This window comes from Scylla paramamosain, chromosome 31 (genome assembly GCF_035594125.1).
Source record: "Scylla paramamosain isolate STU-SP2022 chromosome 31, ASM3559412v1, whole genome shotgun sequence".
Taxonomy (NCBI): domain Eukaryota; kingdom Metazoa; phylum Arthropoda; class Malacostraca; order Decapoda; family Portunidae; genus Scylla; species Scylla paramamosain.
In genome coordinates this window covers 12520189-12547495 of record NC_087181.1, presented here as the reverse complement: position 1 = coordinate 12547495, position 27307 = coordinate 12520189, and the positions used below count along the sequence as shown (strand labels likewise).

At 39.7% G+C, this 27307-nt stretch overlaps 2 protein-coding genes across 6 annotated transcripts; both read left to right on the top strand.

The window, feature by feature from the left end:
- Positions 1-237: 237 nt before the first annotated feature.
- On the top strand, positions 238-7040 carry LOC135116533 (transmembrane protein 241-like). Of its 2 annotated transcripts, none has more exons than XM_064034066.1 (7): positions 238-339; positions 1939-2052; positions 2598-2810; positions 3229-3390; positions 3802-3929; positions 4781-4925; positions 5119-7040. In XM_064034066.1, exons 2-7 carry the CDS (start codon positions 1978-1980, stop codon positions 5329-5331), a joined length of 936 nt encoding a protein of 311 aa, XP_063890136.1. In that variant the 5' UTR covers positions 238-339; positions 1939-1977; the 3' UTR covers positions 5332-7040. The 2 variants fall into 2 exon arrangements, with proteins under 2 accessions (XP_063890136.1, XP_063890137.1); XM_064034067.1 differs by lacking the exon at positions 238-339 and adding an exon at positions 416-438.
- A 1916-nt stretch (positions 7041-8956) lies between these two features.
- LOC135116532 (MBT domain-containing protein 1-like) lies at positions 8957-24381 on the top strand. 4 transcript variants are annotated; one of them, XM_064034064.1, is made up of 16 exons: positions 8957-9111; positions 10132-10304; positions 10753-10944; positions 11347-11440; positions 12242-12423; positions 12751-12993; positions 13376-13493; positions 13839-14091; positions 14571-14695; positions 15095-15360; positions 15482-15712; positions 16422-16656; positions 16863-17132; positions 18733-18930; positions 19249-19988; positions 20127-24381. In XM_064034064.1, the coding sequence occupies exons 1-16, from the start codon at positions 9093-9095 to the stop codon at positions 20304-20306; spliced, it is 3519 nt and encodes a 1172-aa protein (XP_063890134.1). In that variant the 5' UTR covers positions 8957-9092; the 3' UTR covers positions 20307-24381. The 4 variants fall into 4 exon arrangements, with proteins under 4 accessions (XP_063890134.1, XP_063890132.1, XP_063890131.1 ...); XM_064034062.1 differs by having other exon boundaries at positions 11347-11485; positions 16884-17132; XM_064034061.1 differs by having other exon boundaries at positions 11347-11485.
- Positions 24382-27307: the final 2926 nt, after the last annotated feature.

Sequence of the window (27307 nt, the reverse complement as noted above, 5' to 3'; positions counted from 1 at the left end):
TGTCTGTTAGGGAGCTCATGCTCAGCAGACTAATACATTATAAATGTGTATATTATGTTCATTAATGTATATGATTGTTATTGGCAATAAATAAACAAAGAATAAATAAATAAAACTACTGCTACAGCAACAACAACAACAACAACAACTACTACTACTACTACTACTACTACTACTACTACTACTACTACTACTACTATAAGAGAGAGAGAACTAAGATTATAGAAGAATATAGTCGAGAGAGAGAGAGAGAGAGAGAGAGAGAGAGAGAGACTCCATCCCAGCCTGGCGCAACACGTCAACAAAACAAACATTGGTCGGAACGTGTGAGTGGCCGGGGTAGGTACTCTTGCGCCCTTATTTACTCCTCTATTTCGGCTTCCTGTCCTTCATTGATACGCCAGGCCTTTAGCTAGGAAGTCGTTGCTCCTGTACTGGGTGATTCTGGCGTCGTTACTGTAGTGAATGGTTCTGTGTAGATGTTTGATTTAAGGGTAGCATTCATGGAAGGCTTTTGGCATGAAAGAAACTGGTGCAATGCAAGGAAATAGATAGATGCTTTCGTGGGGGTTTTGTCGAGTTCTCGTATATATATACGTACCTGTATTCGTGTTATGTTTATTGGTTATCTCTACCTGAACTGTACCTTACTCAAGTCTTGTCCTTAATGGTTTTCTTAATAAACTGTTATGTTATATGACCTAACCTAATCAAATATAGTCTTACTTTAGCTTACTTTACTTTCTTTCTTATACTAACCTTATCTTACAATATCTATCAGATATGATGTTATATAACCTAAACTAATCAAATCTTACCTTACCTTACCTTATTTTACCATACCTTTCCATATCTTACCTAACCTTATCTTACCTAATTTGACCTTATCTTACATTACCTAAGAAACTTGGATGTTACATAACCTAACCTAATCCAATCTAACCTTACCTTACCTATCCTAACGTAACCTAATGAACTTGAGTATCATACCCAACCTTACTTAACTTAACCTAGCTCAGCCTAACCTAATCTCACTTAAGAAAACTTGAACCAAATCTGACTTAACACAGCCTTGGATTTTAATTGGTCTCATTTTTTTTCAACAAGTGCAAGTGAGCTCACATTGATAATAGCCAAGTATATTTCTGTGAATATCTCTAAACAAGTTAGGACAAGTTAGATTTGGGAATAAAGATAAGGTATTAGATTATACTGAATTACAGATAATATAATCTTAATAATTGCCATGTATTTGTATAGGAAAGCTGGAGAGTTACTGTGAGGCCAAGATTTTGATAATGATAAGGACTATCTTCAAAGCTGCTGCCCATCTCTCTTTGGTCACAGGCTTATTCTGAAGTAAAGACAGAAACAATAGAGAACCAGGATTACTTTTTCCAGTATGTTACATATATTTGTAGGTTATCAAGGAGACCAGTTCACATGAAAGGTGACATCCGGGAGCTTTGTATTATAGTGTCCGGCTTACAGTTGAAGGTTGCAAGTTTTTTTGAGGTTAATGGCAGCATCTTGACATGAGAAAAGTAGTGGTGTCTTGCCCCCCTGTAGGAGAGCTGTGTGGTATTAGGCTGCTTGCTGTGGGGATTATTTGGTTATCATCATCATTGCTGTCATTGTTTTATGACCTTATTTTTCCCTTATGGGGCTGGACAGCTGTGATTCTGTGATTTGCTTCACTTCTGAAAATTAAATGAGTTGTGAGTCAGGGGATGATTTAAACAAAGGTTTGCAGCACAAAGTTGATGAGGACAGTTATTTCCATTTCATTAACAGTATTACAGTAAACATAGGGATCGTTTTAAAATGAAGCTTCTAATGATTATGAAAAAGTTTGTCTCAACAGCCACAGCCTGCAGCTGCATCCTCATTTTTTGTTGAGCATCAGTGCTTAATTATTAATGGAGGTCTTTATTGCAGGTTCTGTGAGAGCTGGGAGGTCACAGTTCCACGGAAACGATGTCTGTTACCAAGCAACCAATTGATTTTCTGATATATTTATTATTATTTGGATCAGCAATATTTGTCAATAAGGTAAGGTTGCACTGCATGATGATCTGTAGTTGAGAAATATTCTAATGTTTATACTCTTATATCAGGAGGAGAGAGACAGAGAAAATAACATATTTGCAATTGAATATACAGAAAACTAAAGAATGATGCAATATGCTAATCTTACTTTATATTCATCATGAATAGATATAGAAATGTGATATAACTTTCATGCATACAATCAGTATTTTTTTGTTGACTCTGCACCCATGAGTGTGTATTGAGTGGGATCATTCCATGCACAAGGGTGATGATATGTGGGTCTCTGCTTCCAATGACATGATTTCCAAGGAATAACATATGATTTGCCATAATTTTCAACATTTGATGTTTCACATTAGCTTTTGTGACAATGTGTGTGACTCCAATACTATAATTAATGTCTAGCTTCAGATTTCTCCTGTCATGACCTTAGATGCACACAGCTAAGTCTGCAGGGAACACTGCTTGAAATATGTCAGGTACTTTAAGTTACAGATCTATGATGATTACAATTTTTAATAGTATGCATCTTTATTCTTTTGCAGTATGTACTGTCGGTGCTTAAATTTACCTACCCTACAATCTTTCAAGGATGGCAAACCTTGGTGGGAGGCATCCTGCTCCGAGTGCTGCTGTCCAACAAGTGTTTATCAGTGTCTGCCACAGAGCTTGATAAACCGGGATTTATATCACTATTACCATCCTTTCTTTTCTTCTCAGCAGGAATTGTTGCCAGCTCTAAAGCTCTTGCAAACTTGGTAAGGAATATTCCTTTCTTACTGTGGTTTTGTTAAATCTGAGCATAATGAATTATGAAGCAATTTGTCTTAATTTTTCAGTTTTCAGGCCAACACTTGATTAGTAGTGTAGGGGAACCTTAGTTATTGAATGTTTAATAAGAAAATATTGAGGAAATCATCTACATGTATAACAGACTGATATTCTCACAATAGAGGATACCTGAGATAAGATGCTTACATGCAGTCATGCTTACACAGAAATGTGACTTATGATGATGAAAATGAGTAAACAAAGCATAAGCATAAACATTCCAACATTTTATCTTGCTGTAAGATTTATTTTTTTGTATTGCATTAAGTTAGACTGTATTTAATGTACTTTTTTTCATGCATTATTTTCTTCAGGCAATATTTTTACCATTTTATTATATTTCAGAGTGTGCCCATGTTTCTTTGTTTACAAAACTCCCTGGGAGCAGTGTTGTACCTGGTGGACGTGGCCCCAAGCTTCAGGACTGCTGGCCCCATCCCCCTACTGGCCTGCCTCACCACCATCGGCACCGCTGTGTCTGCTGTGCTCTCAGACATTGACATGACGGTACAACTCCTGCTGCCTTGTGTTCTTGCCCCATGTGGAAGGATGCCTTGCTCACTCTTACATTTTACTTTAACTCCTTGCAGCTGAACCATTCCAAGGTTTGCTTGTGGTATTTGTTCAGTAAATAGTGATCTGCATTTCTTACGATCATGATTTTATGCCACATTACTCAGTGATGAAAATGGAATCAGGATGTTGTTGTGTACTCTGCACTACACAGTATTATCCCACAGCTTATGATGTGCTTCACTTGTCACTGTGCCACTGATATCAAAGTTGAATCCAGTCCAAAAAAATACTAGTTACAAATACAAAATATATTATTTTCATATGTAAAAGAATATTCCGTGAATAAAACAGCATATGAATTGTCTTATTAGCAACAAATAATGACATGCATTGTGTTGATAGTTTTCAGATTCACCGTATTTTTGGATGATGGTGAACTTGGCATGCATGGCAGTCCAGGCTCTGCACTCCAAGATAGCCGATGCTCGCTACACAGACGTAGACCGACTCTACTTCTCATACGTCTTCAGGTAAGAGAGAATCATCTTTCGATAAAACCTGTAAAGATATACAAGAATTACAAAATACTACAAAACATGTGAGTGGGAGTGAATGGGAGGATGATGCATAAAGTCTTTGTAATGAGACTTAAGTTGCTTTCAGTTTGGCAGTTTGTTTATTTCCATGGAGTCTTGCATCTAATTATTCTTGGATTAAATTGTATGATATTGCACTCACATTCAGCTTTTTCTCAGGTGCCACTCCTTATGTTTGAAGAGAGGCCTTTTGTATGTTCTTGTGTATTTATGGGCTAGTGCATATTTGATTTCTTAGATGTTGGAGGAGGACCTGTGGATTTTTATTAAAGTATGGACATTCCCATGTAGAATATACCCCATAGTATTATAGAAAAAAAACTCATTCATATAACATTTTAGAGCCTGACCCTCTTTCAACATATCCATGATTTTGATTTTGATCATTGAAGCAGCTTTATTTATTTGTATGGAGAATTTTACTAAGCAGTCTTTTCTTTTTCCTTTAGTAGCCATTATTTCTGAAATTCAGCAAAATAAGTAAGCCATTTAAGGACCTTTATATGGTATCTGCTTTTCTTTAAGATGCCAAATAAGTCTTTTGCTGCAGTTTCTTAACTCTCTAACCACTAGACAGGTACTTTCCAATAACCAACTGCAACTTACACATCTATTTTTTGCATTACAGTCTTTTAAATAGCCTTGTAGATTAAAAAGGCAGAATTAGCCTCATATTCTCACATCTTTTTTTTCTGTGTGTCCATGCAAACCAATTTTACTGTGTCCTGAATGATAACAAAGAACAGTTAGTGTATTTCTTCATGTGGATTTACTTGTCCTTTCAGTGTTGTTGTTCTGGCACCTGTGTCTCTATACCTGGAAGAAGCATTTGAGGTGCTGCACTTCCCCCATGCAATGCGCTATGATTTCTATGCTGGGTGTCTCCTGTCAGGAATACTTGGCTTGTTCCTCAATCTCTCCAGCATGAAGGTAAGTGTAGAGAGGACATGCTTTTTCTTGTCATGCTCTGGCAGGAATGAGAACAAGGACTTAATCATCATCATCATTATTTTCAAAGGTAGGTTCTATATTTATATGTATGTGACCATGGGCAGAAGTTACTGTAAGCATGAATTGATATATGTAGTTCATACTTGTCATGTAACATCTCCTTGACTTTCAGGTGCGGAAACAAAACCTCTTCTCCATCGTAGATGCAACAGGGCGGTTGTTCACGTCTGTCCTGGCCCTCGCAACTTTCAATGACGTAACAAGTCTCACTGTTAAAATTTTGATAGGCATAAATCTCCTTTCTGGTGTGTTTGTGCCAATCCCCATCGCACACAGTCCTGAGGAGCCGGATGAGATGATGGAGCCCCTGACAGAAGGTGCATGAGTGTGGGCAGCAGCGTGTGCTTGGTGAGCCTCAAGGTGCAGCTCAGGTGTGTGTGTCAGTAGAGGGGAAGTGAATCTGTGCGTGGCTGTTCTTTCCCTCATGCTCAGACAAGTGGGAAGGGTAAGGGTTTTTAGCAAAGCATGTATTTATTTAACCTTTTTGTGTCTTACTTAGTATATTTTATATTTATGAATTACACACACACACACACACACACACACACACACACACACACACACACACACACACACACACACACACACACACACACAGAACACACACACACACACACACACACAGAACACACACACACACACACACACACACACACACACACACACACACACACACACACACACACACACACACACACACACACACACACACACACACACACACACACACACACACACACACACACACACACACACACACACACACACACACACACACACACACACACTTATCAAGTGTAATACTATACAACCTAAATAATTTCGTTAATAATTTATTATAACATTATTTTATCTGCTGCATGATATATTTAAAGAAAAGTTTATCATGTTTACCTGTGCCAGGCACATCTCTCAAAGAGAATTCAGTCTTTAGTTGTAAAGCAATAAGTTTCCAGGAAGCTTAAAGCTTAGTTACTTACCATAAGGTATTCATCTCTGCTCCATTACCTTCATTCATACTCATTGTTTGTAACACTTCACAAGCACTCAGCCTGAGGTCGCTGTCTTATCCAAGGACTCTTCACCAGGCTGGTGGCCATCTCTCCCATTATCATTACCACAGTGTTAAAAAAGCACTGTTCATAACACATACCACTATCATCACATTCCATAGATACAACTTTTATTATTCAGTCTTCTCCCTTTCTCATAAGTCAATCTTTGTATTTGTTTCTGTGTGTCATTAAAAAAAGCTTTCAGTGGTTTCACCAATTCATTGCTGCACTTTTGTGGCCTTTTTGCACATAATGCAAAACCTTATCTTATGTAAATGACCCAGCTCTCCGAGGCATCTTTCCATCCATGCAAGTCGTCCATTTTCCTGCTGTGTTTCTTTTCACGAAGGGAGAAGTTTTCCTGCCTGCTGTTTGTGGTGAGTCATTCCAGTGTACAGCTGTTTTTATGTACAATTGTACACTCAGCAGTCTAATCATAGTGTATTATTTTTATTATATATTATTTTGTTCATTTTATATTAAATTGATCTTATTGTTAAATTGATTTATAGGTAAATAAAAGCTTTAATTAATGTGTAGACAGTGAGGCAGATTTTGTACATTAGTTCGGGTGTAGTTGGAAAAACCTCTTTATATTCATAGATTACATTATTTTCCAAGAAAGGTGTAGTAGTGTATAAAGTAATTTCATTGTAGTGGAGATTTGTAATAGGGTAATAGTTAGTCCTGATGTTTTTGTAGAGTACAATGCAGGTTCTTAATGACAATTCCAACACTGGAAAAACAGAGGTGCTTCCGTGTTTGATGGAAAACAGAATTAATAAGAGGGATACACCTCACAGATGTATTTCCTGCATGGAATTTACTTCAGTGGACTTTTCCAATCAGAAAAAAAAAATTCATTCATTCAAAGATTCACTGTACAGTAATGTGATTTTTGCCTTCCAGTGGAGACAGGAACCAATTGTAACCTTTTGATATGAATCCATGATCTGTATAATAAATTTTAATAATGAATCTTCGTTCTGTAAATAAACAAAGCCCTTACTAGGAATAAGGCATGAATGGGTTATAGTTTGTCCATTCTTAGTTTGTAACAGGAGCCCAAGCTGCTTTTGTAATCTTATGGTTTGGCCAATGGTTCATGTAACATTGTCGCTGATTGGGTTGTGACCCAGTCAGTCTGTCTCCCACTGAGCTCAGACACTGGTCTCTCCATACTAAAAGCTTTACTTCTCTTCCCTGTATATCCCTTATTATATGCAACACCAACTTGGTTTCTTGATCATCAGACAGAAGAATGACATTAGGTTATGATTGTGTTAAAATATAATTGAAATTGACAAAGAATGATCAAGGTTACAAGAGGAACTGTCTCAAGACCACAAAAGTACCCTAGTCCCCAGTTGCAAGCTATTCAGAATGAATATATCATTAACAGATCAAAAGATGGCTATTATTTTGAAACATCTTATTCCTCTTCAGAAAAGCCATAGAGATGATCAGTTAGGATATACGCCTTTTTATTCTTTTTAATTGATAGTACAGGATCTTTGCTGAAAAAAAAACATATGGGGATCCAAATTGCTTCTCTTAGAGCCCATTATAAGCAGTTGAGGTAGGGCACTGAAACATTTGAGAATTATATATATTTTTTTTTCACATCTGCATACCTTTGGCTTAGAGAGAGAGAGAGAGAGAGAGAGTCATGGTAAATCAGGATTAATTACAACTTTAACGTGCCGCGTGGGAATGGCGCCTTAATGTCATTCTGACTCAACTTGTACGATTTCTTTTTCATACTTATGTCGTGTGTATATGAATAATGAGGCGACGCTTTCTTTTCAAGTTATCGCTCTTCGTCCCGATATCAGTGAGCTTCCTGTGGCCGATTACTGACACGTGTGTGAGTGAATGTGTAATAGGAGTGTTGCAACAAGCTTTTCTTTAAATATAGTTTAGTTATCGCAGTTACTTTTCTTTGTAATAAATGCGTGTGCACGTGTGTGTTCTATCACGTCGCGACACACACACACACACACACACACACACACACACCGTGTCACATATTCACCAGCGTATGATAAGAATGCCACTCACTATTAAAGCTATTCCATATTTGACATTAAGTTCAGTAGCATCTCAGAACAAAATGTGCTGAAATAAGTAGGTGATTTATGTTCAGCCAGTCTGGGTATGGTGTCCTCAGGATTGAGCAGTACATGTGGCGTGGTCACTGTCCACTTTTCCCGCCGAAAAAAAAGTTAGAAATATAGATCAGTAGCAATACAAAATAATCTTATTAAAAAAAAAGAACACCCGCATATGAAACGGTTCCCTTTATAGTATGGTAGTAGTACACACTAATGGTAGTAGTAGTGGTGGTGGTAGTAGTAGTAGTAGTTAATAAACGTGCTACTTGAGTACTGCCGTACTTAGGGTCTACTGTTAGGCTTTCTGTACGTGAACATCATGAATGGGAATGGTTGGAACTGCAAATCACGGTGACCCAAGCCTAAATGTCAGGCCACCCCGGACAAGCCAGGCATTGTGGTGGCGGCAAACGCGTGCCTGGCGAGGGAACGGTACTGCCTCCAAGATCACATACTTCCTTAGTTGCCAGCAAGTGGTATGCATAGATTATTACTTGAAACACCAAATTAGAGCTATCTTGCCATCATGCATGGCGTGCGTTTTTTCTTGTTTAATAAATTACCGAATAAATGTTTCGCACAATTGTGTTTATTCTTGAATCAGCGTTATAAAATTCCAATATTTTTTTTCGAGGAAGCCACATTCCACGAGATAAATTTAACGGCGCGAGGCGGTTAAAGAGCACTTAAACAGTGCAAATTTACTGTGTATTTTGTATGGTTGCTATAAGTTTATTAATGTATATTCGAAAGATATGGTTTTTTAAATGTTCATAAATTTCTCTTTGAAATTCGCGATAAAAATGTGTGCGCGTGCGCAGTGGTGTTGTTGTGGTGTGATCGATGCGGGGCTGGCGGGTCCGGAGGCGCCTCTAATTCACCTCATTTGATGCTTAGCAGCGCTCCCCGTGTTCCCCATGATGGCATCCCAAGATGGTAGGTGGCGTGGGGGCCTCGGGCATCACGGAGGGCGTGTGATGGGCCCGGCGCGCCCCTGGACAGCCAGGGCAGCACTGTGTTGTGGCGGCGGCGGCGGCGCTCACCTCAATTACCCTAAACAATGTGACTAACAAAGGCACGCTGCTCTCATGCCAGGCCTACACGCCCCCGCCCCGCCTGCCCCGCCGCCCCTGCGTGTGCAGGGTGGTGCACTAGTGAGGGGATCATGCCCCAGGGAGTGCTGGCAGGCCCTGGGTGGTGAAATGTTAGGTGGTCCAGGCCAGCACCAGCCAGGCCGCCCTCCTCCCCACGGCCCCTCAATGCACCCCTGCACGCCCTGTCTGTGCCGCCTCCTGGCCTTGTTGCTGCCTCCTGGGCCACACTATAATGCATAGATGTAGTACGAGTAATTTAGGGTATGTGTTGGTGTTAGGCGGTGTGGTGTATAGCACAGGCAGGCTTTTCACCAGATCTCACTGCTACACCTGTTTCATGTTACCTTGGTTTGTTACTGCATCATGATTCACATCATGGTAATTATTAAGAAGAGTCAAGCGGTTCTATATCCTATTTTTTCGGCTCCTACCGCCTGCAGTGTTGGGGACGATGGAATAGCGGGTTTTTAGGGTGAGGAGAGCCAAATTTGGACACTCATGAAGTCTAAGGATGAGACCCCACATTTTGGAAACAGGAAATTCCTCGGTTAGGTTAGTGTCTTTAAGCAGGGTCCAGTGGGGGTACCTGTTTAGGTTAGGTAATGTTTGGTTTGATTATTGTTCAGGGGGCAAAGCCCCTCCCTGTTAAGTTAGGCTTATTTTGAAAACTGGAGAGATTCCCCAGTTAGGTTAGTGTTCTTAAAGGGGGGGTTCAGGGGGGCAAAGCCGCCTACTCCCCCCCCCTTCCCAGTTAGGTTAGTGTCCTTCAGGGGGATCTATGGGGGATGAAGATTAGGTGTGGGCTGTGTCTGAACTGGTACAATACAGAACTTTGAGAAGCACTCTTGTCTTTCCTTGCCAGACCTGGGGATGCTTTGGTACGGAGTGACGGGAGTGTCCTTCAACCCAGCAGACCCAGCTGAGGTGATGCTGAACACGGGCACCACCGCTCCCCTGCTGTCTGACCACCCCCGGCCCCTGGTGCCCACCCCAGTGCCCTACACTGAACCCTCTACCACACAGCACACTCAGATGGTAAGTGTAGTGCTGGTGAACTACAGGTTTATGTTGACACCACTGACAGACTGTGGTTTCATGCTTGTTGTAACTTTTTATGGAAGTTACTACAAGGAATTGTGTAATTAGACTGAGAACCCCCTCCACTATTTAAATTCTTGCTGAGACAATATGTGATATCATGTCCTAGCTGCCTTCTTTAAGGAGAGACCTTGGCCTGTTAGAAAGATGCTTTCTTCTAAAGTAATTTTTATGGTGTTTACCTGTAAAATGCAATTCTGCATGCATGAATTGAGACCAGTGACAACCAACCTAATTTGATTTGTAACCTTTAGAATGTGTAAATTAGATGTTTGTAGATTTACAGATCCCAGTACTCAGATATCTGAGTACTGGGAGGTGTATGAAAGCTCATCCATCACTCATTGGCTGGATGTAAAGCAATTCCTTTTCCTTTGTGCCTCAGCTGTACGACCCCAACACCGGGGACTATGTGAGCCAGCCAGAGTACATGTACGAGGCATATGATGGGTACGACGAGGATTCCTCCAGCAGCCAGGTGATGCAGCAGCAGGGCACTCCACCCATCACAGAACCTGGCATGGTGGAGCACCCAGATGAGTCTCCACCGCCCATGCCCAAGTCCAAGAAGCCAAAGGTGTGTGTCTCCTTGCCCTGTGTACTGAATGCGGCTTCTAATCCCCTTCATATCTCTGTGCATATGTTATCCTGCAAAGTATTTGCAGGAACCAGAGGTATTCCTGATCTGTCTGTTTAGTTTTTAATTCCTTTATACTCAAAGAAACTGAAGTTGTTCTCTTGTGTATGTGCACAATGTTTATTTGTACTGAAGAAAATTTGGAGTGCCTCTCTTCTGTTTATCTAAAGAATGCAAATATATTGTCACTATTCACTTATGGAGGGCAGAGTTATTATTTCTCTAAGTAGCATTTGATAACCATCCTATTGCATACTAAATACCTAAGGTGATGAATTGTAACAAACAAGGAAGTAAAAAATTATCATTTTTTACACAGTAAATCATATTTTTGCTTTGCAGGTTCACCAGCATCCAGCACTGAAGTTGAAAACTCCAATAGCATACCAGAAAGACACTGACCTCAGTGCTATTCCCATCATGCGGGAAGGAATGGGTAAGGCCACTTCTGAAGACTTTAGAAGGCCTTTCAAACTGATAAGTAAATGTGCTTACTCCTGCTACTTTAACCCCTAAAGGACTGGTAGTGGTAGTGATTTTTGTCTCGCTAGGACCGGCCCTCCAGCACCAAACGTTGAAAATAGCCTGTATTCACACACCTTAATCTTAGCCTGCAATGGAAGAAGAAAATAAGTAGACTTTGAACTCAATATTGTCTTCTTTATTCCAACACGCAGTAGATATGGAGAGACAATGAGTTGAAGAGGAGAGGGAATGAGTCACTTGCCTGTTGTGTGTCCATTTTCTCTGACAGATGAAAACAGGTGCCCTGAGCTCTCTTCGTGCATGCTAAACAGTTTTATTGAGTTGCCGCCCAATTGCACCCTCTAAGACTTTTAGCAAGTGGTCAGGTGTGAACAGGTAATATGTATAGCGTTGAGGTCTGAGGTCAGGAGGAAGTGGTTAGGATATTGGATTAATCAAAATTGCTATCACTGTTTTTGACCATGGTGAGAGCAGGGCAGAGATAGAGATTAGCGTAACTAGCTCACAGGCAGTGTTACCAAAGACTATAAAAAGCATCTAGGTTTAGCATTGAAATTGCAAAGCAGTTATGATTGCTTCCAGTCTTTGCCTAGTAAAGTGGCTATAGCCACCTCCGGTCCTTTAGAGGTTAACATACTCTTGATCAGAATGTATGTATATTACTGTACATTACATAGATTTAGTTCCAGGATTTAGAGTGACTTGAATTCCCGGATATTTACATTGTGTCCCAACTTTTACTTTGTAACAGCGGTATGTGAGAAGTGTGGAGCCATTGGAGTCAAGCATGCATTTTATGGGAAGGAGAGAAAGTTCTGCAGTTTGTCGTGTGCCCGTGGACCGCTGCCCCCGTCGCAGGCCTTGGCTGTGGCCCGGCAGATAGAGAAGGAAGTCCCTGAAGACACTGCCAAGGTTGTGCTGCCAACACCTGAGGTAAAGTATGGAGGGCTTGTGCTTTGCAGAAAGTTATGTTATAAAGTATTGTTTTGCATTGTGCCATGCCTTTCCCATCTTGGGATGACTGCTGTGTGTGAAAACCTATGCATGTACTCATATGTTCTACAGAAGTTTCATCAGTATTGAAATGTCTTTGCAAGATATTTAAACTACTGTTGATTTTTGTGATTTGACTTCTACCAAGAGATAAAAAAAGGCAGATAAAAAAATAGATGGAGAAAATTCTGCTGGAATTGCATAGAGTAGATTGGGGATTATGCAGACTTTGAGACTGGTGATAATGATGATATTTTCCTATTGCAGCAAATTGTCAACCAGGTTCCTCCTTTATCTCCTGATGTTCTGCCCCAAGGCGGCTCAACCATCACGAAGCCCAGCCAGGTGGTGCAGCCCCAGCCTGTTACAATGCCCCAGGAAACCTTGTCCTCCCCTACGTACCTTCCCCCACCAGAGTCTACGGTGGACCTAGAGGGAACATTTTCCTGGGCCTCGTCTTACCTGGATGATCCTAACTTCAAAGCAGTTCCTGTTAGCTGTTTTAAACATGTAAGCTGCTTTTTTGAACTTGAGACATATATTTCCACTAAATTATATTAAATAATTTTGAAACTCAAGAACTCCCAGCCTGCTTCTGTATTTCCTCATTCCTGTGACTAGAATTGTTTCAAAGGGGAGGTTTTGACCTTTCTTTGGGGACTGGCACCTCAGTGCGTCTTTTTTATTCTTGCTCTTTTTTTGTTGCCCTTGGCCAGTGGCCCTCTTGAAAAAAAAAAAAATCAGGCAAAATTACATTGAGCATGTATGATGGAAAATGGCAAATTATAAAAGAGAAATTCAGGTATCTTTTTATATGATTAAGAATAGAAGTTGGAAAGTAGACTTGGAAGATGAAAACCTCTTAATTCCTTTACGTTCCACCCATGTGCAGGCTCCCATGGCCGAGTGCTGGGACCAGATGAGTGCCGGCATGAAGGTGGAGGTAGGGTGTGGAGAGGAGGGGGTCACCAAGGATGCCTACTGGGTGGCCACTGTCATTGCTATAGGAGGTAAGACTAACAAATTAATTGCAGCATTTAAAGTTTTTTTGTTAAGATGTATGTATTGTATTTGTATTTATAATTTCGTAATAATTACCTTAACCTTGAAATGTAGGTGTATATATGTATATTTTATTAAATTGTGTGGTTGATCCCCATAAAGTAAGGACAGAAGTACCTTCTCTTTTCCATTGGGGACAAAGAGGCTAAGAGAGTGGTATGGATGAATGTGGATGTGAATGTTTTGTCTTGTCTTGGCTACTGTGCTTTATGGGTGAGACAACTTTGGTATATGTATGTATGCAGCTTTCTTCATGAGGAATCCACTATTTTAATAAAACTGATGCCTTACAGGATTCAAAGCCAAGCTGCGATTTGAAGGCTTTGTAGAGGACAGTTCCAAGGACTTTTGGGTGGACCTGTGCTCAGAGGAGGTGCATCCGGTGGGCTGGTGTGCCACGCAGGGCCGGCCACTCATCCCGCCACGCAGCATCCAGCACAAGTACAAGGACTGGAAGGAGTTCCTCATGCGGCGGCTCACTGGCGCACGCACTCTGCCCACCAATTTTGTGTCCCGTGTTGTGGAGAGTCAGAAATCCCGGTTCAGGTGAGTGGAGCCCATCACAGGCTGCTGTTGGTCTTCCTTTGGTTCACCTCACACACACATACAGGAGGGTTTTCTTTGTTGCTCCTGTAAACTGTCTTGAATATGGCAATTAATAAATAGAATCTCACTTCATGTATGATTTTTTATGTTTATGTATTTATGCTAAGATACATAGTACTAAATAGCTAAGTTCATCTTGATAGACACAAGTTACTTTCTGAGGAATAGAAAATTCTGAGGAATATTACTATTATGATAGTGTTTTCAGACTCAAGCAAGGAGGGAGTGTCTTGATGGGAAGAGGTATAGGATCCTCTGTGGTGGCCACCTTGATGGCTAGACTCCCAGAAGTTGTGAGGTGTCTGAGAGAGAGACAGAGAGAGAAACAGATTGTTAGATTCTTTATTGGCCTTGATTAATGTACTGATAGAGTGTTGAGATGTTTTGAATGTAAATTGTTTTCCTCATCTTCACTTCAGGCCAGGGCTTAATGTTGAAGTTGTGGATAAAAACAGAATCGCACAAATGAGAGTGGCTACAGTGACAGAGGTTGTGGGCAAGCGGCTGCACCTCAGGTATCACGGAGCACCTCCTGATGACAATGGTAAGGAGCACCTGCCCAACTGACACACATTAGTGGTCACCATAAATGTGTTGCATTTTTCAGTAATCATACCATGTAGATGAATTGGGATTTACAGATAAGCTATGTTCCATAAAAGGTGTTTGTAAATTATAGTTATTCATAGATTTTTATGCATTTTTTATTATTTTTAGGTCAACATTTTTAAATCTTTATTCATAAATATTAATTCTGCATTTGTAAATTTGGACAAGATCATTTTATTTCTAAGTTGAATATTCCTAAATTGTGATTTGCCTATATTTTCATTGCTGATTACAACATTCAGTATCCCATGTACTTGTAGGTTTATGCCCTTCGAGTGAAGTATAGCATGTTGATCACACAGCAGGTAACAGAAGCTTCTTGTTGCCTCTCCAGGGTTCTGGTGCCATGAGGATGCTCCCATCATTCACCCGGTGGGCTGGTCGAGGGAGGTGGGCCACGAGATCGTAGCAAGCCAGTCCTACCATGAAAAGTGTATCCGCGGCACCTATGACCCCAATGATGCCCCTCCCGAGCTGTTTGTTGCAACCCCCTTACCTGCCTATCTTCGGAATGCCAAGACTACTTTTGCAGAGGGAATGAAACTAGAAGCCATTGATCCTCTCAACTTATCTGCAATCTGTGTGGCAACGATAATGAAGGTGCAAAGTCAAATTCCTCAGTGTCATATTTCTTGTTCAATGTTGTCATTGGAATTAGGCTTATAAAGTTCATCCCATATTCATTCATTGTTGCCACTAACCCATGCTGCCTTACCTGCAGGTCCTACACAACAACTACCTCATGATAAGGATAGACAGCTACGAATCAGATGACACGTGTTCTGACTGGTTCTGCTACCATGCAACCTCCCCCTGTATCTTTCCGGCTGGCTTTTGTGAGATGCACAACATCCCCCTGACGCCTCCCCGGGGGTATGAGGGGCAGTTCTCTTGGTTTACATACCTCAAGAAGACTCAGGCCACCGCTGCACCACCATCCCTCTTCAACAGGGTGAGCAAAGCATTGATCTTTATGCTTAAATATTTACTTAGGTAGTTTTCTATATTATTATTATTATTATTATTATTATTATTATTATTATTATTATTATTATTATTTTCTTATGTAAGAGGGGTACTGATCAAGGATAACAAAAGAGCAAAAATATGAAGAAAAAAAGGCCCACCGAGGTGCAAGTCCTAGAAGAAATGTCAAAAGAATCATTCAAAATTAGGAGGATAAGTGTTTTGAAAAGTTGTTCATTTAAGCATTTGTGATTGAGACTATCCCTTTCCACAGGGAGCCAATGTGGCTAAGAGTGTGAATGATGTGTGTGTTTGTTTTGTGTGTGTGTCTTGTCTGGGCTTCTCTGCATGGGATTGTTTACCTAGTATATAGATACATAGTGATCATTACATTATCTATCATGGCATTTGTGTCTAACTTTTTATCTGTCTCTGGAGTCACATTGCCCTTCACTAAGACACAGCAAAAGTCTTCCATTATTCAGTTTTTCAGCATTTCTTCATTGAACTATTAAAAGTCTTCTGTCTGTGGTTGTTTTGGTTTTATGATACTCAGTTAGTGCCTAACTTAAATTTTCTAACATGTACATTCTATTTAAGGCCTACAGATATACCATTGTATAAGTAATCATTTAAAAGGTAGATCAGTGTAAGCTTGATGGCTTTAGACAATGCATTTGTGTGATGTGTTTCAGGAAGTGCCCACTCATGGCTTTGAGGAAGGGATGGCTCTGGAGTCAGCAGATTTGATGGATCCACGGCTGGTTTGTGTGGCCACAGTGAAGCAAGTGAAGGGAAGACTGCTGAAGGTGCACTTTGATGGCTGGGAAAGTGATTTTGACCAGTGGATTGACTACCAGTCCCCTGATATCTATCCTGTTGGCTGGTGTGACATGTCTGGCTACAGATTGGAGGGACCAAAGTCTGAAGGTAAGACATCAAATGTCATCAAAGATTATTTGAAAAGTATATGAGAAAATAATGAAAGGATTAATGCAAAAGCTTTGAAAACTCATATGAAATACATACAGTTATTAAGTGTCAATGATTTTTAGAGAAAGCTTGTGTATTTTAGTAACTATATAATTGACTAAATCCCAAAATCCAAGTTGGACATCTTTTCAAACCTCCATCAGTCCTCTGCACCTCCCTTACAGTTCTTACACCACAAGTGCCAAAGAGAAAACCAAAAGGTGGGTGGAAGTATGGGAAGCCTGGCCGACGGGGGCGACCCATGGGGAGCAAGAAGCTGGGCAAGGTGGGCGGTGGCGGCATGAATACCAATGGCACCGCAGCACTTGCCCAGAAGCGAAGAGGCCGCCCACCCAAAGAGAAGAACCAGTCTGAGGCAGGATATGACGAGTCACCCACACCTCACATCAAGCCCATTGAAAACGAGAATTCAGGTGAGCTGCTCCTACTTCACTTCAGGCTTGTCCATTTTCTGTATCCTTGGTTTTATGCAGAAGAATCCGAGGCAATAAGGAAACTAATGGTCTTTATTATTTTCTTTTCTTGACTTGTTGGGACTTGCCTAGTTTTACTATCTGGCTAGTTATATGTTTCTTCATGTTTTTCTGGCCTCATCTGTTTCTATGTGTGTTTTTATCTGTTTCTTGTGATTCACAACAGATGGCTACATCAGAAATATCCACTTGCTATTTCCCATACCTTCTCACATTGCTCACTCTTGTCCTGTCTCTCCCAACCACCTGCTCTTAATTATGCTAAGTTTCCTTATGCTTTCTAAAGTTTGCACCTACAGCAGCCACCTTACTCACTTATCATGTCTCTTTATTGTCTCAGTCTCTTCAGGTGACCAAATCTTCCCCGGGTGTGGCTTTTGAAAACTTGCTTCATTCCATATAATGTTCCTTGTATTAGGTAATATACCGGATATGTAGATCTATCACATATCATCTGTTTCCCCTTCTAAATACACTGCTCTTTATTAGTTTTATAATTCTGCAATATTTTCTGCAGCTTCTCAATAATAAATCTGACATGACCTTTCTCTCTCTCAAAACCTCAACTTTTACATTCCCTGTGACTTACGGCAAGCAAATGGTATGAAACTCCTTTACTGGTGTTTCTGAAAACACTTTACATTTGCTGCCATCACCATGACATCTGTGAACAGGTTTGTATCTGACTTTCATTTAACAGTTTTTGTACTTTACGCTCCAAAGCTGCCAGTTTGAGGTAAGCAATTTGGTAATATTGGAGAATGTGCCACACTCAATTTTTGAAAGATTACACTTCATGATTTAGACCCTGCTGTCTTATATTTACCCTCACAAGTTCATCTCCATACAATACATCTCATTTCCACACACATAACACAGGTATGATGTCAGAGAGGATTACTGGAAAATATATTGGATATGATGCTGCTTCTTACCTCATGCACCTTACATCCTGCCTGCAGCCATCATACATGTGAATTTTGGATTAGTGAACCATTTATGACCATGTGTTGTTTTCCTTCTACCAAAGATGATCTCAAAGGTGAATTTAATGCACGCCATTAGCTGTGCTGTAAAAAGTTACCCCATGATGTGTTTAGGGTGCTCCAAACACATGCATATGGATTTTAATAAAGAGCTTACTGATATACAAATATTCTTTATCATATAAATAAATGAATGACAGCAGGCTTTCACTGTAGCTTCACTCATGTGTGTGGTTTAGCAAGGGCTTTTATGTTGAAGCTGGAGGCCTGACTGGCCCCCCTTCTTTGCTCTATTGCAGATGTTGCCTGATTTGAGACCACCAGGTATACCTGAAGTTGACTGGTTGGTTACTATTCAAAATATTAAACTCGCAGAAATCACTCATATTAAATCAGTTTCTGATTTTGGAGTCTGCTCAAAATGGAAAATATCACTACCTAAAGTGTGGTATTCATGCAAAGATTTCATGCATTTTTCCCCGAAACATTTAGGCGTTCAGATATCATTGATGAATTGGTCCATAGCTTCATATCATTCTGTCTGTTTTGGGCAGACTTCTTACCGATCGAAGAAGAGAGCTCGTCAGCTCCCAGAGTCCATCGAAGCCACAACAAAAAAGATGCCAGACGATCTCCCAGGGCCGCTAGCACTCTCTCTACTGCCAGTAACACTAAGACTCTCCCTGTGAGGTCCACCCGAGCCAGGACTCTCACAGGCTCCTACAACCAGTCAGATGAGGAGGATATCTCAGGTTTGAACTTGTCACTAAAAAGAAATTGCCGTGCAAATTTGTGATGCCTTCTAAGAGTGTCATAATCAGATGTGACACCAATCTAAGAGACTGTTGTCTGCATATTGGATGGTTCATAGTTGAAGAGTAAATATGGTATGACTCCTACTCAACACTGGACTGTGTGGGTCCACCACATAACACCGATATTGTTCAGTAGCTGTACACTCCTTGTATTCTGAAACCAAGACCATTTGTTTGACAGCACAAAACCTGCTAATATATGAAATAGATCTGTTTTCTTGTTTTAAGATCCTTAAATCCTCTTTAATGTTGCAGATGAGACATCGTCAGGCGTCGCCTCACTGGATGGCAACGAAAGTTCCGGGGAGGCTTGGGATGTGGATGAGAAATCGTGCAATCCTTCATCAGCTGCTTCATCTACACCTCCATCAAGTCTACCTGGGGATTTGTCCAGTGCAAGCTTCACTCCTTCCTCTGTGTCAGAAACTAAAATGGGAAATTTCACAAACCATCCTATTCAGTTTGATCAGTCTAGTGCAGAAGACAACACTTGCTATTCAAGTGCATCACCAAACCTGCAGAGCAGAGTTGAACCCATGAGAAATGTGAGAAATGTATGTTCCAAGAGTACAATACAACAAGGTGCCCAGACAGTCACTGAGCCATCCACAGTCAAAGGCTCAGCTACACAGACTGCCCCCTTCACCACCAGTATGAAAGCCGGTACCTCAGGAAATTCTAGAGACTTGATCAAGTCCCAAGTTCCAGGGCAGCTTTCCTCACAGAAGAATGGAAGTCTTCAGCAGGATAAAACAACGTCCCAGTCTCCAGTTGTGTCATCCACAGTCACCCACCAAGTCTCCACCAGTCCTCAAGTGTCCCTTGTGTCAGCAACACAAAGTGAGAATGAAACTAAATCTTATATTCCAAGGCTCATTGATGGCCCAGTGAAGGATGGATCAAAGGTTCAGCCCAAGTTGTGGACACCTCAAGATGTTGCTGAGTTCCTCAAAACTAATGACTGTGGGGCTTATTGTGACAATTTTATATCACAAGTAAGTGTGCACCAGTTATGCTTTGTGTATAGGTGATTACCAAGTAGCTGTTCTTCAGTGATATCAAAACATGTAAAGTTGTATGAAATACCAAAATGTCTAATAATAATCACACCACATATTGTCTTGCTGTCACAGAACATCCATGGCTCCAAGCTGCTAACACTGTCCCAGAATGAAGTGATGGGCCTCACAGGAATGAAGGTTGGCCCCTCCCTCAAGATTCACGACCTGGTACAGCAGCTGCTGGCCCTGGTCAACCCCGCCCAGGCCCGCTACCAGGCCACGCTCATGAAGAGGGGACTCTCCTTCACGTAGGGCATCTCCTCCCCTCGTTTTACCAAATAGTGTGAGTAATAGTAGAACGTGTTGGCATTCTTACAGTTCATTGGATGTGGGAAGGTTCAGCCACTTACCTAATATTTATGATAAATTGGTGTCTTAGGTGAGTAAGACTAGACCACTGAAACTATAACAAATAAGAAGGGTAATATGCATTTTTAAGAATCCATTTCCTGTGGCATTTTGGGCATACAAGATTACTGTCAGTCAGTGCATATTACTTTCCTGTAAATTAGTGATTACTCCATGAAAGTGTACATATATAGATATTTTTGGATCCTAAAAGAAAATACCACATTCTATCCTGGGTTTCCTTTACAACATAAGAAATAGTCCTGAGCCTGAAATGCAAAGGAACACAGTCCAAACTGCTTTACTTCATAGTAAGATATTTTTCCAATATGCTAAAATACCTGGGGCATTATTTTATTACTTACAAGCTAACTTAAGTTAATCCAGCAAACTCCAGTTTTCAGTTGAAAATTATAAATAACAGAGGAGGCACCTAGAGCCCAGAGTTGTGTAAATAGTTGATAGGTTATTTTATAGAGTATCACTTAAGCAATTAGTGTATATACTGTATTTGTACGATGTGCATAAATGTTAAGTTAATGACTAGAAGATTAAATGGCCCAGTAAAATAAATGGCCTAAATTTGTAGGAGATTTGCTGCATGTAGGCTGACATGGTTACTAGTTTGGCTTGGAACCAGCAAATAGAAGATATCAAACAGATAGTTCATAGTTTTACCTTTCTGGCTGTAATTTCAAACCTCTTGGTTTTGTTAAGCCCTCTCCTCCAATACGTAATCTCATTCTCAGGGTCTCAGAGGGATGTTTGTGCTAAGCCAGTGTCTAAAATATTCCTTCTAAAATCTTCATAATGATCCTTGGTGAAGTCTTGAACACTTAAGCCAGATGGAAGAAGAGAGAAAGAGAGGATGTGTGTTTGGCTTCCTTGCATATTCAGATTTGCATGAGTTGTGCATATGAAATGTTTACTTTTTGTATAGTAATTACACACCTACATATATTTCAGTATTGTTCTGTTCTGTTTAATTTTGTTCATTGAATTAGCTATGCAATATTATGTCCAGTATTGAATGCATTGATTTTGTGTAAGTTTTCAGAGAAAATAACTTAAACATTTGAACAGAGGCAGAGAATTTGAAAGCAGTGAGATATTTGTCTCCTGTTTGTGCTCAAATCAACAGGCATGTAATGTTTTGCTCATGTAAGTTGTATATCAGTGTTTTATTTAGCCAGCCTTTAGAGTATTAATATATGCTTTTGTAAGCCAGTGACGCCTTCTGCATAGGATGTTGTATGGAATATGTCCTGTCTCCTTTCCTTCCTTGCCCACCCCCACAAACTATTCTCAGATTTCAGTATTCATTCTCCTGTGTGTGTGTGTGTGTGTGTGTGTGTATGTGTGTGTGTATGTGTGTGTGTTGGAAGAACTTCAGTAAATGTGTTTACTTGACATTGCACAGTCCATTCTGATCTCATTTCATACTACCTTTTGAATACATTGATTTTATCTAAGTTCCAAGTTTGTATGATTTGTGGGTTTGTGCAAATTTTACTGTAAATTTTTATATGCATTTACTGGTATGCAAACATGAACTCTTCCACTGACTTCACCTCTCCCACTTACATGATCAGTGCAGGAATAATAGCATCTTTAGTTACGTCTGATGGAGAATGCCAGTCTTTTGATACAAGTTTTTATTGTTGCTATGTTTCCCAGCTGTCGTATAGCATTGTGGTTGTCTGCTGTCCTGTAGAACCCTGTCACAGCCATCCTCTTGTGGGGAGTTCTTAGGAACAGGCATCATACATAGGCAGAGAATTTTGTTAATTTATTAATTGCAGGAAAATGGAGCAAATTGTGAACTTCCATTAGGTTTGGGCATACCTAGTATAATTCAGATAAATATAAACGTGCGGAGCTTCTTGTGTTTCCTGAAATGTTTTATGCAGAGGTAGTTGGGATTCCTAAAAGAGTGTCACTGCATATTATGCAATATGGCTATCCATCACATTTTTACTGAGATGGCTACAGGGTTATTGAATTATTGTTGATTAAATGTTTAAGGGTCATATCTAAATTTAGCACACTATCAACTTCAGACTTTGTTTTATTTAGAAGGATTTCATTTAACAACTTCAGACCTTTATTTTATTTAGATGGATTTCATAGAGATGTTTCAAGAACAACAGATAAAGAATTGCATCTTGTATAACTCTAAAGTTGAATAAGAACTGTAGTAGAATTCAGAAAAACCTGGACATTGTGCTCTGGTGTACCAAGTTAGAGTACCAGATGAAAATTATTTACAAGTGATTGATGGTGTGTGTAAGAGTGGCAGCACCCTTCCTTCACAAAGCTAAACCATATACTGTGTTGTCTGTATCGAAGACACTAAAGTTTCCCATTGGTTAAATAAGCCTTACAAATCATTAAATAATTTGTGATTGACTTTTACTATACCTGATGTATCTCAGATTATTCTGTAATGCTTTTCTTTGCAACCAGAGACATGTAGTTGTTATCCATGTGTTGAGAGAACCAGTGAGCAAGAGTGACATTTCTCAGTTACTATTCCTAATTTGTTTCCAGTCATGGGAATTACTATCAAAGCTTTTTTCTCTATATACACTGGGCTGAACTTAAAATATACTTTATAGTAATTTTCAGTCACATTTCAGTACTTTTAGAATGATCTAGAAAGTTTATCCTTAATTTACTGGTTGATGCTACACATTAAGATCAGCTTACTAAATAAGTGTTTAAAGAGGAGGTTGGAAATCCCAGTCAAGAGGAAGAGTACACTTTAATGTGTGAATCATATTACTCATTGTGTTTTGTAAGTTCTTTCTCCTTTGTCTGTCATGGACAGACACAATCATAAAGCATGTCATGATATCTGAGTTGCTGAGGTGCCCATTTGTTATTAAGACCCAGGAGTGGAGCTGTAGGCTGGGCTGTGTGCCACTTTTAAAGGCTTAGATTGTAACTGAGGCTTGCAGACTTGAAAGTAGTCATGGTTATTCCTACACCACAGAGGGATCCTGTCAAGAGTACGTCCTGTCCTGTACTAAGTTGTTTTCTCACACGAGGCTGTTTGTTGAAGCAAGTAGCCTTGCAACACTGTTCTTTATAGCCACACATGTGCATCTGTGATACAGGAGAGGAACTCCTAAAACAAAAGCTGCAGCCTTTGAGGACCCCAGTTATATCTTATTTTTACAAGCTCTTGCTGCTGCTGCTACTGCTGAATTGCATGAAGCACCAATAGTTTTTGTAATTTCATATGTATTTCTATGATGATTAATTATGAAAGCATTACAGTTTTGCAAAGTTTCACTTGTGTTTTCTGCCCAGAGTGCATTGTTTGTGTGGGAGGAATTTTTCCATATAAATGAATGTTATTCAAGCCAACCAAAGAATTGTGAATGCATTGCAGTGTACTACAAGCATAGAGCAATGTTGGTCATCATAATCATCAGTTGCCTCCAGCTTGCCCTAATTAATGAGATTGGGATCCAGAAGGGCAGGAGGGTTTGATTCCCTTGTGAATTATCTAAGAATTGATATGATATACAATTACTTAATTCAAGTAATCCAATTGAAAAAATAATACTGGTGCCAGTTGAATATTGAACGTATGACATGTGGCGTGATAGCTTAGTGGTCAGTGTGCTGGTAAGAGGGAGGCTGTTAGGGCTGACTTCCTTTCACACTAAAGCCCTTTTTCCCTCAGCAGGGAAAGGTACAGGCATAGGTGAGGAGTTGTGCCCTTGCAGTCCAGCTGGAGCAGGAAGCCAGCAACTATTTGTTTGGTGTGTATGTGCATGTGTGTGTGAGTGTGTGTATATGTCTACTTGCATGGACTAGAAATGGTTTATGCAGTACCTCTGAAGAGGGAAATAAGTGATGTGTACAAATTTTTGTTAATGAAGCAACTTACACAAAGCAGCAGTAGCACAATCAGTTTCTGCCCTTGTTGCTTGTTTTCTTTAAGAAATAAAAATAAGAACATTTTCAATGCAATTTTGGCATCCCACTCTCATCTGCTATTTCTGGCTAGTTATCCCTGAGTGTTAATTCCACAAAGTGGAAGGTTGAAATGAAGCATACAGGGAATAACTGCATGTCTTCACAATACCAGTAACTAGTTCACTTCATGTTTGTTGTCCTGTAATCTTCAAGGTCTTTGGATTTTTATGATGATTCATCTGATCAAATATTTAAATCGGTTTCTTCTGCTGCTCTCAGGCATCTAGCAGTACTGAGACTAATTGCTGAAGTTTTCAGTCACAGTTTGCACAAAGAAATCTGAGATGCGCTTAGTTTGAGGCTTTGGTTAGTAACATGGAATGTAGGTACATTTTTAGAAATTGACTTTTTAAACAATGTTTGCTGAGTAGGCATATTTGCTTCATGTTACACAGGAGAACCATAGGTTTGTGCTGATTGTTTTTCACCACCGCATCAAGGTTACCTTTTGTAATTGTCAAAACTGGAGATCAATTGTGGTCAATTATAGATTTTGAGAAGTTCATTGTTTTTGCTCCATTGCATCAGTGACTCACATGATTGTGGATAGCTAAGTGATCACTGAGTGGATGTTGCAGGACTTTATAATGTGAACTACTGCACTTCGATGACCTAATTTTATACATAGTAAGGGCTGTAATACTTGTATGCCTTCCATCCAATATAGTTCCTCATTCATCCTCTACAACACAGTTTTTTAAGATGTCCTACAACTGTACTTCATCATACTAAGCTGTACAAAGAGAAAAGAAAACACATTCCTGGCCACAGTTCGGTTATTCATGCCTTGGTTACCTAGAAAATACCATTTCTTTATAGTATGTTGTGTTGTTCATTGTTCTGTTATGAGTTTTCTATAATGACAAATTATATGAATGATACAGTGCAGCAGTGTGGAGGTGTTACTTCATTATAGATATGTAAATGTACAGCAGTGTTGAGATTTGGTCATCATAAATAGATGACGTTAACTAGACCATTTGCATATGCATGTATCTTGTATGTAAAGAAAATGTGATATTGCAAGGGTACTAAGCAGGTGTTGTGGCATTCCGTGCTCACTACTTTCAATAATCTTGTCAGTATTTCAGAGTTGCTTCACATCTTTCTTTTTGACAATGCCACTATTTCAGAATTATTGCCACATCTCTAATTCATCAATTTTGTTCCTGAATTATGTAGATTTATGTAGTGATGGCCGGTTCACTCATTGTAAATTTCTTTATCCTTTAAAGTTGATAAATAATTGCCATTGACCAGATCCTCTGTTGTCTCTGCCAGCTCCTTTTAGAACACCAGGCCTCTTCCACATCATCCTTAATATTTGATCCATTATTGTAGTCTTTCAGTATCTCAAAGTGATTTTGTGCAGAAAGCCACTGCCAGCTCTTGGGTATAATGAAGATTGATGTTAAAATCTGGAGTTTAATTTCAAATTAGAATGACATATCTTGTAAAGATGGTTTAGTTTCAAGTGTAAGCAGAGATTGATGAGAGTTGGAATAAGCTATGCATTCACATTACCATATTCTAAGTAGATATATCTACTGCACAGTGACTGTATGAATTCCACGAAATTCTTCACCATGAATACTGAATCCAAAAATGTTCCTTGCTGATAATGTTTGCCTGTTAGTTGTGATTATTGATGCCACAAAGAAAAGTGTGTACATGAAAGAGGAATGAGAGTGAGTTTGGATTGCGTTGCTTGGTAATTAGAGATTACCTGATGCTTGAGGTGATTTTTGCATGATGGAACAGTGCTTGCAGGTGAATGCTCCTTGTGATATAGTTCATTGACTTCAAAGCAATTACTTTGTTATATCCGTATAAGCAAATAAAAAAAATGCAGCACATGGTAAAGAATAATATGAGGCTTTTTATATGTAATTTATACAAAAAGAGCAGAAGCAGTCACTGGACTCAGGCATTAGCACTATAAAAATTAAGTAGTGCACTGTGTGTATGAAGTGTTCCCTCCTGGATCACAACTAACCACTAATTAATTTCTGAAATACATATATTAAATTTAAAAAATGACGAGAAGATTGTGTTGATATTGACAGATTTGATAAATCGAACATTTTTCCGGTGAGCTTTGTGCCCACTTCACTGATTTATTATTACCTTGAATAGTCTGAGTTTTGTCTTTGATATATTTGTAGACTATCATGTCAGAAGTGCCTTTTAGTGAAGGACTTTGTTTTGTAACGTTTTCTACATGGCTGGTATTGATTATAACCTCCAATCTCTCCCTACCTGTATGTGGCTGTGTTTTTATATTGTTTGACTTTATGTTCACCCCAGTGTGTTCAAGTGAACTGCTAACTGCCATAAACTTTTAGTGATAAGGAGGCTCTGTTGTGTACTCATTACCATTGCATGCGTACAGTGTTGTACTAAGAAATATCATTTATACAGTAAATCAGAAGAATTGCTTGTTTTCTTCTTCAAGGAAAAACTCCCTTGACATGATCTTTTAACAGCTTGCTTTGTTGTAAGAGTTAGCTCCATCTTGTACAGTGGAAGTCAGAAACTGAGTAACCTGCACTCTCTCTCTCTCTCTCTCTCTCTCTCTCTCTCTCTCTCTCTCTCTCTCTCTCTCTCTCTCTCTCTCTCTCTCTCTCTCTCATCTGGTAAAAATCTACCAGTTATCAGGTGTTGTGAGGAGGCCGTAGATGAGAGGACAAGACTGAGAGGAAGGTCAGAACACAGTGGTGGTAAGTAGGAGAGGTGCTCCACTTCTGATCATGATAGTACAGGGGGTGTCACTGTAGGCCTGATGGGCTCTTGCAGCTTACCTTGTTTTCTTGCATTCTCATAGTACCTGTATAAATGAATAGTTTATTGTACTATTACCAGTGTGTGCTTGCAGTTCCTATTACAACAACAATAATACAAGAGCATTTTTTTTT